At 36.8% G+C, this 13639-nt stretch overlaps 1 protein-coding gene across 2 annotated transcripts in view; it reads right to left on the bottom strand.

Annotated features, from left to right (window-relative positions):
* Window positions 1-2502: 2502 nt before the first annotated feature.
* ca16b (carbonic anhydrase XVI b) overlaps window positions 2503-13639 on the bottom strand; it is a 79367-nt gene continuing 68230 nt past the window's right edge. For both annotated transcript variants that reach the window (XM_058403704.1, XM_058403705.1), the window contains 14 exons: window positions 13070-13166; window positions 12859-12941; window positions 12609-12743; window positions 12333-12467; window positions 12052-12212; window positions 9407-9542; window positions 8787-8933; window positions 7645-7732; window positions 7278-7354; window positions 6992-7120; window positions 6188-6334; window positions 4193-4335; window positions 3949-4084; window positions 2503-3428 (listed from right to left, as the gene is read on the bottom strand). In XM_058403704.1, coding sequence (XP_058259687.1) covers window positions 3282-3428; window positions 3949-4084; window positions 4193-4335; window positions 6188-6334; window positions 6992-7120; window positions 7278-7354; window positions 7645-7732; window positions 8787-8933; window positions 9407-9542; window positions 12052-12212; window positions 12333-12467; window positions 12609-12743; window positions 12859-12941; window positions 13070-13166 — 1761 coding nt within the window. In that variant the 3' untranslated portion in view covers window positions 2503-3281. The remainder of the gene's footprint in view (window positions 3429-3948; window positions 4085-4192; window positions 4336-6187; window positions 6335-6991; window positions 7121-7277; window positions 7355-7644; window positions 7733-8786; window positions 8934-9406; window positions 9543-12051; window positions 12213-12332; window positions 12468-12608; window positions 12744-12858; window positions 12942-13069; window positions 13167-13639) is intronic.

Raw genomic sequence — 13639 nt, 5'->3', positions numbered from 1 at the left:
GACTTTTATTCTATAATAGGTATCCTATTCCGTCCCAGTATCTGGGGAGATTACTGTTGTGAGCAGCTATAATTAAACTGATTGCGTTTACATTCTTTATCTTTAAATAAATGAAAGATAAAAATGGAAAATAATAATAATAATAAAAACAAAACACGACATATAGTGTAGTAAATGGAATACCGATTATATAAAGGCATATATTTTACGAGTATAAGAGTCAATTTGAAGGTCACCCACAGCATGATAGATAATAAAGGCCTGATGTAAAAAAAAGAAAAGGGAAGCTTTAAGCACATTTATTATCTGGACCCTTACAAGTGGGACATTTGCTGCAGTGTGTGTTTTGTTTTGTATGGTAATTTTTTTGTCATATTAAACGTTTCTATAGAACCTAAAATCTGTATAAATCTGTAGGTCACAATATTTTCAAAGGGACACACACACACACACACACACTTACAAATTCATATCTGAGGATGGAAACCAGATCAGTTCAAAGCACAAAACCATCGGGAATGCACAGTGCAGACTTTTGTGATGAAGTTTAAAATAGTCCTGGCCTTGTCCTTTTAAACCCTGCAACTCTGGAAAGCTTTTTGAAGAAACTGTAGTGCTTATAAAAATTAACAGCCATGCCTGAAGATGGTGCTAGCAGATCAATAAGACCTTCCATAATCATGAGCTCATGAGATTGGAATCTGGAAAAACATGCAGTGTTCTACAAACCTGGATTAGATAGACAGTAACTGAAAATAAAGACTTTTGAGAGTCCAATATGTTCTTACCTATCTTAGTCTTAATCTTGTCCACAGTGACCCGAGCCAGTCAAAAATGTTTCTATTATGATTGCAGTGCTTGCAAAACAAAAACGATCGACAATACATTAGCATCCAGTATATTTGGTTGTACAATGTATTGTATATATACTATTAGATTTTTGTTTTTCTGTATTGTAAAATATAAGGATTATAGTAATTTCCCCCCTGAGATTCACATACATTATGATTTATATGGTGACCACATATTTTTATTTACATTTACATTTCTGGCTTTTGGCAGACACCCTTATCCAGAGCGAAGTCCAAAAGTGCTATGAAGTCTCTATCAATGAACACATCAACACTGGCTCACTAGGTAACAGACTTAGGATACCATCAACCTAAAAATGGTGTTGGGAGGAATTATATAACATTTTTTAAAATTAAAATACATAAACAGGGAAAATATGTGGTAGTTTATATATTTCAGGAAGAAGTAGGTCTCCATCTGTCACTTGAAGTCAGTGACTCAGCTGTTTGGACATCTAGGTGAAGTTCATTCCACCACCTTGCTGCCAGAACAGAAAAGAGTCTATATGTATACCTACTTCTTACCCTGAGAGATGGTGGGACCAGTCAAGCAGTGCTAGTAGATCAGAGGGAGCGTGGAGCAGTGCGAGGGGTCCAAGGAGTAATAAGATCTATAGCACAATAATTTAGATGACATCTACTATTGCGGACTGTATATTTCCATAAATATCTTTTCATTTTTTAAACACTGCTTTTTTATTCCACTAACTGGAATTGGTATTGGTATTACATGATCTTGGCACAACATGTATTTATATGTTGCACTGCTGGTATCAGTTTCACTGACACTAATAACAGAACATCACACATAGTTCCACTTTTGCTTTTGTACATTAATATACATACACTCACTGGCCACTTATTAGGAACATCTGTACATCTGACCATTCATACAAGCAGACAATCATGTGGCAGCAGCACAATGTATAAAATATTGCAGATACAGTGCAAGAGCTTCAGTTTATGTTCATATCAGAATAGTGGAAAAGTCTAATCTCTGTGACTTTAACTGTGGCATGGATGTCGGTTCCAGATGTGCTGGTTTGAGTGTTTCAGAAACTGCTGATCTCCTGGGATTTTCATACAGAACAGTCTCTAGAATCTCCACAAAATTGAGTGAAAAACAAAAATATTTAATAAGCAGAAGCTCTGCATGTAGAAACGCCTGGTTAGTAAGAGCAGTCAGAGGAAAATAGCCAGACCTATTCGAGCTAAGAGGAAGTCTACAAAACTTAAATAAGTACTCCTCACAGCACTGATGAGCAGGGAAGCATTTCAGAATGCACAACATGCTGAGACACATGAAAACTGCAAAGATTCACCGTAACTTGATAGTTCGGAAGACTGGAAAAAGACCAAGTGATCTTTGCATTTCTGTTCTTGACTTTCAGGAACAGAGCCGAATGATCCATTGGTTTGTTCTGGTCCAACTGGACCAAAACATTAAGGCAATATATTTCCTCATATTTTCCAATATGTCACAATATATTGATGTTTTAGAATGGATTCCTGTTTCAACATTCATAACCACAGTCCTTAATTACCTGCCTCAAGTAAGCTGTGGCTCTGTGAGGTGCTCAAAGTTAAGCTGATTCAGTTCATTGGAAGAAAAAGACAGAACACACTTTTTGTATCAATATATTTATATATTTTACAAAACAATAGAAATTCTACCAATAACAATATATGTTCACAGTCGGTGTTATGATACCACATTGAAATAATGTCTATAGAAGATAAACCAAGGGCACACAGTGACAGTCCACCGAGCACAGTTTGATGATTCGTTGTTCAAACACATCTAACCATGGCCAGTAACTGACAAGTTTAGTGAGGTGTGTGAGAGCAGCGAAATTATATAAACTGGGCTGGAGACCTGCTTTCCAGGCTGCTGTTGTGCACCCCTGAGTTCGACTGAACATGGTACATCTTAATAACATATTATAAAGAAAAAAAACATTAATCCAACATTTCCAGTCATGAAGGTTGCATCATGAAAGTAATCATGTGAGCATGAGGAGCTTTGTTGTGAACAGTTTGTGTGTGTGTGTGTGTTAAGCAGCTATCTATGTGCTAGTGTGATGCTGACTTGCATTTGTTTTCAGTCCAGTTTCACTGCTTATTGTCCTTCTGACAAAACAACCAGCTCAGTGGCCAGATTGGGTGGAAATCTAGGCATCAGGCAGTAACACTGACAATATAGTGCAAAGTAGACAGCTGCAGTTTGTTGTGTTTAGGTGTGTTGAAGAATAAGTTGTGACACTCAGCAGGATAACAAAAAGCAGCAAAAATAAATATCAAAAGAATTTTTCATCAGTATACAAAAAGTCTTTAGACTTTTTTTTTTACTTTATCAACGAGTCTGGCAAAAATAAAGGCCTCAAGAAAAGTCTGCCAAACAAATTCGTCCCTCGTTGTTTTCTGGAAACTTCACACCAGAGACTCCATGCTCTCCATTGGATTGGCTTTATCCGTTATCGGAACCCTCCCATGTCTGTCCATATAGGAACCAAACATTCCATTGTCTGTACTACCAACCAGGCTGAGCATTGCTTTGTAAAGATACTGATAATGCTCCTGAAATAGATGGAGAGAAGAAAAGACACAGAAATACAGATTACAGTTGACAGATTTTGTTCAGTGAACCTGCATTGATTAAGGGACAAAGCAGCCTTGCATAATAATCTTCCTAATTATCACCTGATCTTCAGTGGCATCCAAGATATATTGTGAAATGAAATTTTGAGTTAATTCAGGGTTTTCACAAGTTTGAATTTTAAAGACAATGCTGCAGCAGCGCTTTAGTCCTTCTCGATTTTAAAGCTTCAACTTTCATGATGTTGTCAACAGCATTGTGCTTATTATTTCGTCTATCACTGATCTGTCACTGTACCTCCTTTAAGGCACTGACTAACACACAATTCAAATTCTTGTACAGCAGAACTACTTGTATTGTCTTCGACCTGATATATCTCTTTGCTTATATTTACTCATTTGTATGTTGCTTTGGATAAAAGTGTCTGCTAAATGAATAAATGTAAACGCCTATCTTTGTACAAGCTGGAATGAGAACATTTCACTATTCTTCAAATCTTACAAAGTCTGTGAAGACTCCAGGACGCATGAGATTGATCATCTTGGCCACCTGGTAGACGTCCACAGCACTTTCGCTCTCTAGCTGCTGACACAGGGTGGTGAGGGCACACAGCATCCCAGCAGAGATGCCTCCAAATCTGCAGAGTCAAAGAAGTAGGAGTGAAGAAGAAACAAATCTTACTACACTACAGTTGCAGTAACTGTATCTGTTCATCCATGCTGTAGGACATGTGCAGGACACTCACTCATCGTGTACTACAGTGGGACCATCTCTGGACATGGCCTCTTCTTTGATGATGTTGATAAGCTGAAATGTGTTGCTAATGGGACCAGTAAGTTCAGGCCAGTTTGGACACTGAAAATGGCGAACTTCAAGCACATAGTCATCCTCAAACACACACAAACACATACAGAAGAATGAGTCAACTATGGTAGTTTCATTGTCTGATTATTAGCTTACTATAGCTACTGTTTTTTGCATATAAAAACAATTACAGTATGAGAGTGTGGCTACTCTTGCCTGATGTGTGAATGAGTGTGTAAATGCGCTGCTTTGTGATAGACTGACGCCCCAGCTAGATTATACCACTGTCCAATGCTTAGTGATATGATGCATAATTTGTATTTCCCCACCTCCAAACAGTAAACATCACAGAAAACAACCCTCAAATTGAAATTTCAAGGTAGTTTTCTCAACTACCAGTTCCTCTCTCTTATACTGAGATGTCACTAGCTATCTTTGTTGAAATAAAGCTATCTTTATGTGTCTGTCTTTTCACTGTCTCCTGTCTTTCACCTTCTTTTGTCTTGCACATATGCAAATTAAGTGCACAGGTTAAATATAGCCCTTAGTTCTGTGTTGTCTTATGTAGCTCAGTGTTTTTATGTAGCACCAGGCTCCTAGAGGAAGGTTGTTAAATTTCACTATGTACTGCACCAGCTATATATGGTCGAATGACAATAAAAACCTCTTGACTTGACATACATTCTTTTAAGAAAGATAATTATCAGTGTTTTGAATTATCACTGCATCACTGGCTTGCTTGATGCTAAAGCTACACTTCTTGCAGTCTTATATGTTGAAGGAATGCTGGAGGTTCACTACATTAGAACAGTATGAGAAACCACTCAGGCCTGGAATTGCAAATGTGTAGCTTTTTATGAGCTTTACATGGTCTGACAGAGCAAACAAAAGACATGCTTTTTGTGGAGTTTTTTTTTCTACTTCACACGTCTTGAGGTGGGACATGCCTTCATTATAACTTATAAATTTCCACTTACATGGCACCATGCATACAGCATTAATACAGCACCATGCTGAGCAGAATAAAGTGGTTAATGAAGATGAATGAATGAACTAGGCTTTGATGGACAACAATTCTCCAATATTTTACAAATATCTACAATAATCCATTTATGTTTGACTACAGTGAATAAATTGATTATTAATCTGTGAAATGTTGGCAAAAATTAGAAATATTTTGACATTCTGAGAGAATTTTCTGTGTTTAACGCATACTGCGTGTACAGTAGTTGTAGTTAAGTTAGTTCATGTTTGTAGAAATTTTGCTATTATGCTGTCCTTTCCTATGCATCTAAGAGGAATGGTAGAGCTTGCTAAACAAAAGTCCATGTATAAAAAGAAGCTTATATTAATAGTTTCTGAAAGTATTTTAACCTTTTTTAGCAGAACACTGGTGTTCCAATTGACTAATCAGAAATCGACTTATCAGACATTTTCAATCAGAATTAAAAAATGAATGATTTTATCGCCACAAGCCTGATATAAAATTAGTCAGGACACTGTTGGCCTGCATTTCTACATCTGTTCGGATAATTCACAGAGAAATTTAGTAGATGAAGTTTCTTAGGAAGAAGCACTTACGGCATCTCATAGAATAGAAATGGGTTTAATATCACCATTTACTTTTAAGATATAAACATTTGTGTGGAAAAAACTGTTTTTGTTTTTTTTTTGGAACTTTTCTATGAATATATTGCCCCTAGTGGGCTAGGAAAAAAACTTATAAAAACTGCAAATTCTTAAATCACTGTGTGTCTACTTTCAAATGAACCATTAAGCATGCCAAACCACGGGAAAAAAGAAAAAGAAATTCAATTTTTTTTGCCTCTGGTAAAAAGAGTTAAAAAACTCAGCTTGATATATGGTAATGAACTACAGCCATGTTAAATTCTGAACTACGGGCATCAGTGTTTGTGCTGCTGAGTGTATGAAGTACTTGTGTGGCCTCCAGGATAAAGTCATGGATGATGATCTGCTCTTCATTACACAGACACAGTTTGTCAGTGTTGATGAGGGTTACACTAAATGCTGCACAGTTCATGGGCTCTTCTCTGCTGGGCCAGTACACGAACTCATCCTCCGTCTGTAAGAACAAACAAATCATACCATCGGTTGTAAATCAGTGTTTTTGAGTCTGTAGGTATGAATTATTTGCTTCATTTTATAAAATGTATCCTAAATGCTAGACTAGTACTATGAACTTCGAACACGAACATAATTATAGTGCTAAAAGCAGCCTTCACTGGATTTTGGGGTGTCCAGTCTCATCTGGAAAGGGCTGGTGTGGCTAAAGGTTTTCTTTCCACCAAGCAGAAGCCACACCTGGGTCTGTTAAAAGCCAAGATCAACAGATTAAAAAGGTGCATCAGGTGTAGTTCCTGTTTGATTGGAATGAAAACCTTCAGCCACACCAATCCTTTCCTGATGAGACTGGACACCCCAACATTCAGTGTATGCTGCTTTTAGCACTATATTTATGTTTGTGGTCACAGTACTTAGTAGTAGTAACTAAATATCAGACTTTAGTCTCCACAAACACACACACACATCTTAATGTCTACATAGTACATTCTTCTAAGTGTTCAATGCAAGGTGAGTTTTGATTCAGTTCAGTTATTTCAGCTTCTTCTGATCACATTCATCAGTCATGTTCCTAATAAACTGGGACGTTATATGAAACCCATATCACTTTTTCAAATTCTTTATTAGCTAATCAAATGTTCTATTACATTCTACTTACTAGACTGAGATTATCTGGTAGCATGACAATGACTTGAACATTGTGATCCCAGATCATCCTCCAGAAGTCCACGGTTGTGTGAGGCAATGGATGCTGGGTAATAATGAACTCATTGCTCCTGTAGTAACCCTGTTATTGATTTAACACAAATTGTAACGTGTGTACACACACACAGACACACACACACGCAAATGTTTCTATTTTTCAACTTAGTCTCACGGTCGTTTGTCTCAAGCATTGAATTAATCTTCTCATCCAGTTGGGACCAAAAACATTTCACATATACCGTAATGTAAGAGGCATTGATGTACTCGTTGCCCTTCATTCCACGCAGGGGAGAAAGTGGGACCCGAGCTTGCTCCGCTGCACAGAGAAAAAGAATCATATATTACACCTGAGTGAAACAGCTGCAAACAACTGCAGAGTACAGCACACAACGCTATCTGCTAAAGGTCACATGAATGAAAAATGACATCCTTCTACAGAAAGATCATTTAATAATTTGTGATCTCAATTTCTCTATGAAAATGAAGATTAAATTGTAACGTGCGCAAAAACAAAAAACGACCTTTCGTCATTTCGAGAATGTGAATTTCATAACTCAAACTCGCCCATAATGAAGGGACTGATGCATGATGTTTACTGAGACTCACATGGCACCACTGAGGAGTTTCGGTTCTTCCCTTTGTTGCAGTCTTTCTGGGAACTGAAGCATTTCTGAATGTTACACTGCATCACCAGCTGAGGAGACACCGAACAGTTAACCAGCAGGGGGAGCAAGTTAGTTTAACTGAGCAAAGAGAAAAGATGGTGCAGCTCTCAGGAAAGATTGTTCATGATGTGTGGATATATACATATATCACAGTGCTCTAAGACATATTCAAATTATCAGAAAACTACCAAACTTTTCATCAGTAGCTCTTCAAACCTGGTTTTGTTATTGTTATTTGTCATTTTTTTTAAAAAATTAATTATTATTTTGGACAAGTTGATTTATTTTATTTACTTTTCTCCCAATGTTAAATCTCTTCCACATGTGCTTTATTCTGGATTAAGAACCTGTCTCAAAAACGGACATGACCCTGGAAACATACCCTGAATGGGGCATCAGTTCATGCAGGACATCACACACACATATATTCCCATCTAAAGGCAATGGAGCTTTGCCAATTCACCTGCATGCATGTTATTGGAAGGTGGAAGAAAACTAGAAATCACAGAGGACATATGGAAAACATGCAAAACTCTACACAGTTTAGGATTGAACTGAGGAGGACCCTGCAACTGTGAGCAGGCACGGGCAATATGACAAAAAATACCATCACTCTTCTTCAAGGCATTTCACTATACATAATATGTATCATGATATATAAGCTTGCTAATAAACTGCCAGCAATACAATAATTTTGCAGTGTATTTCTTATTTCTATGTTTACACAAAGAGATTCATCTTATTTTACTATAAATGCTTTCATGTAGAAATTGTAACATTTGAACATTCAAGATTAAGTACAATACACACATACACACACACACACACACACAGAAAAGAGTATTAAGATATAATTCTTCAGATTTCAGTTGGATATTTAGTTTCCATATTTTCTTCCATATATCTTCTTTCCAGTTTTTTTGTTAATTGTCAAATTGCCCAACCATAGCTGTGAGGCAGCACTGCTGCCTGTTGCACCACCAGGCCACCTGGCATTTATGTAAAATACATTTATATAATATTTATTTGTAGCTCTACTTGGGGAATTAGTTTGTATTCGGTGATAGCAGATGGAAAGTTCACCTTAAACTGTTTCTCCATGTGAGTAATGCCAGAAGGACTAGGGGTGAGGATGCTGTTCACATAGCTGTGGAGCTTCCAGGCAGGAACTTCAGTATTTTTACCAAGTACCGCCTCCATCAGAGCATCATGGATGAACACATACTGTTCCTGTAGAACGCACACACACACACACACACACAAACACACAAACACACACACACACCCCTCTGAGACTATGCTACCAGCAATATTTTTTAGTTATTGATTTATTCATCCATCCATCCATCCATCCATTTTCTGTACTCTTTGTCCTACATGTTGTCACAAGGGACTCAGAGAGGCACAAGGCATGGGACACCCTGGACAGGGTGCCAACCCAATGCAATCACACAATGCAATTGCCAGCCTACAATGCATGTCTTTGGACTGGGAGAGGAAACCAGTGTACCCCTGAAGAACAGAGGTGTGAGGCAAATCCCATGCAATCCAACATTATACATTAAAGTAGTTCATTTTGCTCTTGACACATGGATTAGCTTTAAAACACCATCCTCCAGGTACTACTCACCATATTGTCTCCATGGCACACATAATCACTGGTTTACACACACACACACAAAGTTCTATCACTACATACTCACCTCTGTCTGGACGAGGTAATTGCGCTGGGTGCGGATGTGTTTGAGAAAGCCCAAGACATTCACTGTTCCTTTATCCTTTATCTGCTGAAGCATGCTGTCAATCACAATATATGTGCCTGTCCTCCCCACACCAGCACTACACAGAGGAGAGAAGAGAGAGAAGGGGACAGCGACAAATCCAAACTTGAGAAAGCCTTACATCAAGTCTCACTACCAAAGTATGAAGTGTTTTTATTTAATATATTTTCCCATCTTTTTTTCAATCTTTTAGGACAGCTGACAATTTTGGTCTAGATATTTACAATGTCTTGGTGAATACAGTGTATTGGTGGGTCTCTGGTCAGTAAAAAAAAACATTATTAAGTTGCCATCACACTGAGTTATTTTCACTGCCGCATGAAAAAATAATGTCCAAAAAAACAAAAAAAAAAACTTGTAAACATATCTGGATCACTCTATACAAAAACCAGACAAGCTGGATAGTGCGGTGTGTCACCATTTATAATCTCTCAGTATGTAGATTTTTTTGTGTATTTACATCATTTTCATGTATTAATTATTTTCTATTTAGTATTCCTGTTTTGCCCATTTTCCAGCTTTGTTTAATGTTTTCCTTTCATAGCAATATTAAAAATGCACAGAAATTGCATGACTCCATTAGCATCTGCTAATGTTCAAAAAAGAAAAAATGGAGTAAATGGATTGGACTGCTGTGAGAACATGTGATTTTTTTAAAAGCTATATAAAATATAAAGAAGCTTGTTCAGTTTTCACAATGAAATCATTTATGTAACGGCATAAATGATTTCATTGTGAAAACGGAACAAGCTTCTTTATATTTTATATAGCTTTTAAAAAAATCACAAGTTCTCACAGCAGTCCACTCCATTTACTCCATTTTTTCTTTTTTGAACATTAGCAGATGCTAATGGAGTCATGGAGTCTTGGAGTCTTCTGTCCACTAACATGCTATTTTGTGGTTAAAAACTGTAAGTAATTTCCCCCAACTTGTTTAGATTTTTTCTGACCTTGTGTTATTCTTGTATTGATCATGTTACAGACCCTTTGCTGTGTTCCTTGTTTTCTCTTTGCGATTATTATTCTGGTTGGTTTTATTTTGCCCTGCTGTGTTTGACCCTTGCCTGCTCTACCACTCTGAGTTATGGATTGTGTTTATCTGCTTTGTTTGCCTGGATTTTTATTAAATAACATCTCCAGGACATGGATTCACTACCAGCTCTAATATTTTTTTTTTGCACACATACCTATAAATTAATTTTAAATGACTTGGAGACAGAAACATCTAGCTGTAGATGCTTTGCCTGATTCAGTTTTGTATCGATTGATGTCCTTTTCTCATTATACATTTAATTATGTTGTAGTTTGATTTCGATTATTTGATGTTTGTGTGTATGTACGACTGCTGTCTGTTAAACCTGTGTGAATGGTGCAGCTGCATATCTTGTCCAGAATGCACTTGCAAAAGACATTTTTAATCTGAATGTCCTTTTTTTCTGGTAAAATAAAGGTTTTAGAGACTGTGGGAGAATTTTTGAGATATAGAATGTTTTTTGTTTGTGTTTGTGTAAGGAAAAAAAAACAGAAGACAATATGGGTAAGTTATTCAGAGCCACTGCTCTTCCTTCTGTTAATTAATTTTAAATTTCCAACTATTTTATTCTTTTTTAATTTACAGCTATTTCATATATCCCTCTTGTTTCCTTGTCCTAGCTTTAAACCCGCACTCAGCTGAATTACATTCAATCCTCCCTCAATGTGCTTCAACGCAACATAAATTTTCTTAAAACTCTGTACCAGTCTTCACAAGGTACCAGCACTTCCACAAGTGGACCGGATGGCCTTGACCTTAGCCTCAAATCCAGCTGTGCTAAAGTTACTAAAGATGCAGCAGTTCAAGTTCTATCTACTTCTGAAAAGGCTTGTCAGACTGTGGCTGCTAAAACAGTTCATCTAGATCTCATAAATTCTCCAACATGACAGATCAAGGTAACGACATAAAATGACTATTACAATTTTAATAAACCCGTATTTTGTATGCACCATGCAATTTATATACATAAAAATAAAATAGTGAACAGAATGTTTTTTTTAAACATTTTTAAATGCTATTATGCTTGGTATTATAGTATTAGGCTTTTCAAAACATTGTAGGTTTCATGTGTCTAATTTCAGAGGTCATGTTTACTGGACACTGAATTGATATATATCTCCAAAATATAGAATTCATGGTCTTTGGACAGCATTATGATGTTATTTAATAGTCAGGACTGATGACGATAAATATTTGATCTTTTTTAACAGCTTGTTTTACATAAATGTTTATATATTCAAAGTATATTGTAATATCAAACCAGTTTATACTCTCTGAGAAAGCCAAAAGTGTCCTGAGTAATTTTATTGTCAGACTTGCGGCTTTAAAGTAATTCATTTATTAATATTGATTGAAAATGTCAATCAGCCAAATATATAATTGTAATGTATTAGAACAACAAAAACAATAATAATCTATAAGTATAATAAGTAGCAAGTGTATTTTCAAGAACAATAACAATAATAATAATAATAATAATAATAATAATAATAATAATAATAATAATAAAGTATCATTAATATTATTATCCTACCTGCAGTGCACTAGGACAGGGCCAGATTTTGGCGCACAAGCTGTAGATGATCTTGAGATGAATGTAAGAACTGGTAGTGCATATTCAGGCACACCCATGTCTGGCCACTGAGTGTAGTGATACTGAACCACTAATCTCTCATTCTGTCTTCCTTTTTGACTCTTAGAGAAAAACACAGACCCAAAACCACAATTTTGTTTATATATAACTAACCAAAAGGAGATACACCACAAACAAAAAAAAAACCTATTTTATGTCTGCTTACTGATGCAGTGACTGACCTTTGTGACTCTGGTGTTGCGTATGAGAAAGTGGCGTAGTGTGTACCAAGCGTGCATCTTCGTGCTCTTCAGTGTCACTACCATACTTCCATATTCTTCAGTGTTCTCTGAGGGCCAGTACTGATCACATTTTCTCTAAAAAAAAAAAAAAGACAAGCAATTGGGAAATAAGCAGGTGGTTACAATCCTAGCTAGGTTACGAGGAGTTCACCTACTCTTATAAGAGCTTGCAAGCTCTTGTCACATGTGGCTGGAAGTGAGTTACTGATGACTTACTCTGCCCTGCTCCACCAGATTAGTGATCATGACAATTACAGTGATGCTCTGTTCCCAGATCATTCTCCAGAAGTCTTCAAAAGTGGACTTCAGTGGCCCCTGAGCAGCAATATATGCCCTTGGTTTGTTATAACCCTAAGAAAGAAGAGAAATAAAACGCATACAGGCATAAATGGATGCACACACACACACACGCATGCACGCACACACACACACACACACACACACACACACACACACACCTACTTACATCGACATAATTCGCGTTTATGTAGTCAGTGTGTTTGGAATCTTTTCCTGCCAACGGTTGCAACTTCACTCTGCTATGATCATCTGTTGGCCAGACAAAAATGCAGCCAATGTTTATATCACAGCTTATGTCACACTTGTCCAAAATATTGGTTATGCACTATCATGCAAAATGTCTCGTATGCATACTAACATCTTCACTGAACACTCACAGGCCACAATGTTGATGTATCTGTTTTTATGCTTGTTGTCCAGGCGGTTCGAGTGCTCCGCTGTAATCTCTAGACTACCCACACAATGCTGAATGTCCTATAGAGACAAAGAAAGAAAGGAAAGAAAGAAAGAAAGAAAGAAAGAAAGAAAGAAAGAAAGAAAGAATCACATTCGTTTCTACAGTAGTAATAACGTGTCTTTCATGCAGCTCAGAATGTCATGCTGAAAGCCTTTAACCTTTAATTTTTATTCATCTATTTATTCACCTCTAGTAAGCGGTTTATCCTCATTAGAGACAAAGTGCATCCGGATTCTGTCCCTCAACCATTAATTTGACCAACAAAACTTCTTTATACTGCCCAAATTCATTAAAAAAGAGCTTGAAAACAAATCTCTAGATATTCCATCCCCTATGCTTTAATCTTGATTGTAATTTGCATAAATTATCCAATTTGTCCAAATCATTTAATTAACTCATCAACACAACTTTGACTACATTTTCTTCACCGTCACCATAATTACCACCCCAGTGTGAAGCGACAGTGCTGAGATTCATCTTACCATATGGC

The sequence above is a fragment of the Hemibagrus wyckioides genome, linkage group LG11 (assembly GCF_019097595.1).
Source record: "Hemibagrus wyckioides isolate EC202008001 linkage group LG11, SWU_Hwy_1.0, whole genome shotgun sequence".
NCBI classification, from domain to species: domain Eukaryota; kingdom Metazoa; phylum Chordata; class Actinopteri; order Siluriformes; family Bagridae; genus Hemibagrus; species Hemibagrus wyckioides.
This window is presented reverse-complemented; position numbering and strand designations above follow the sequence as displayed.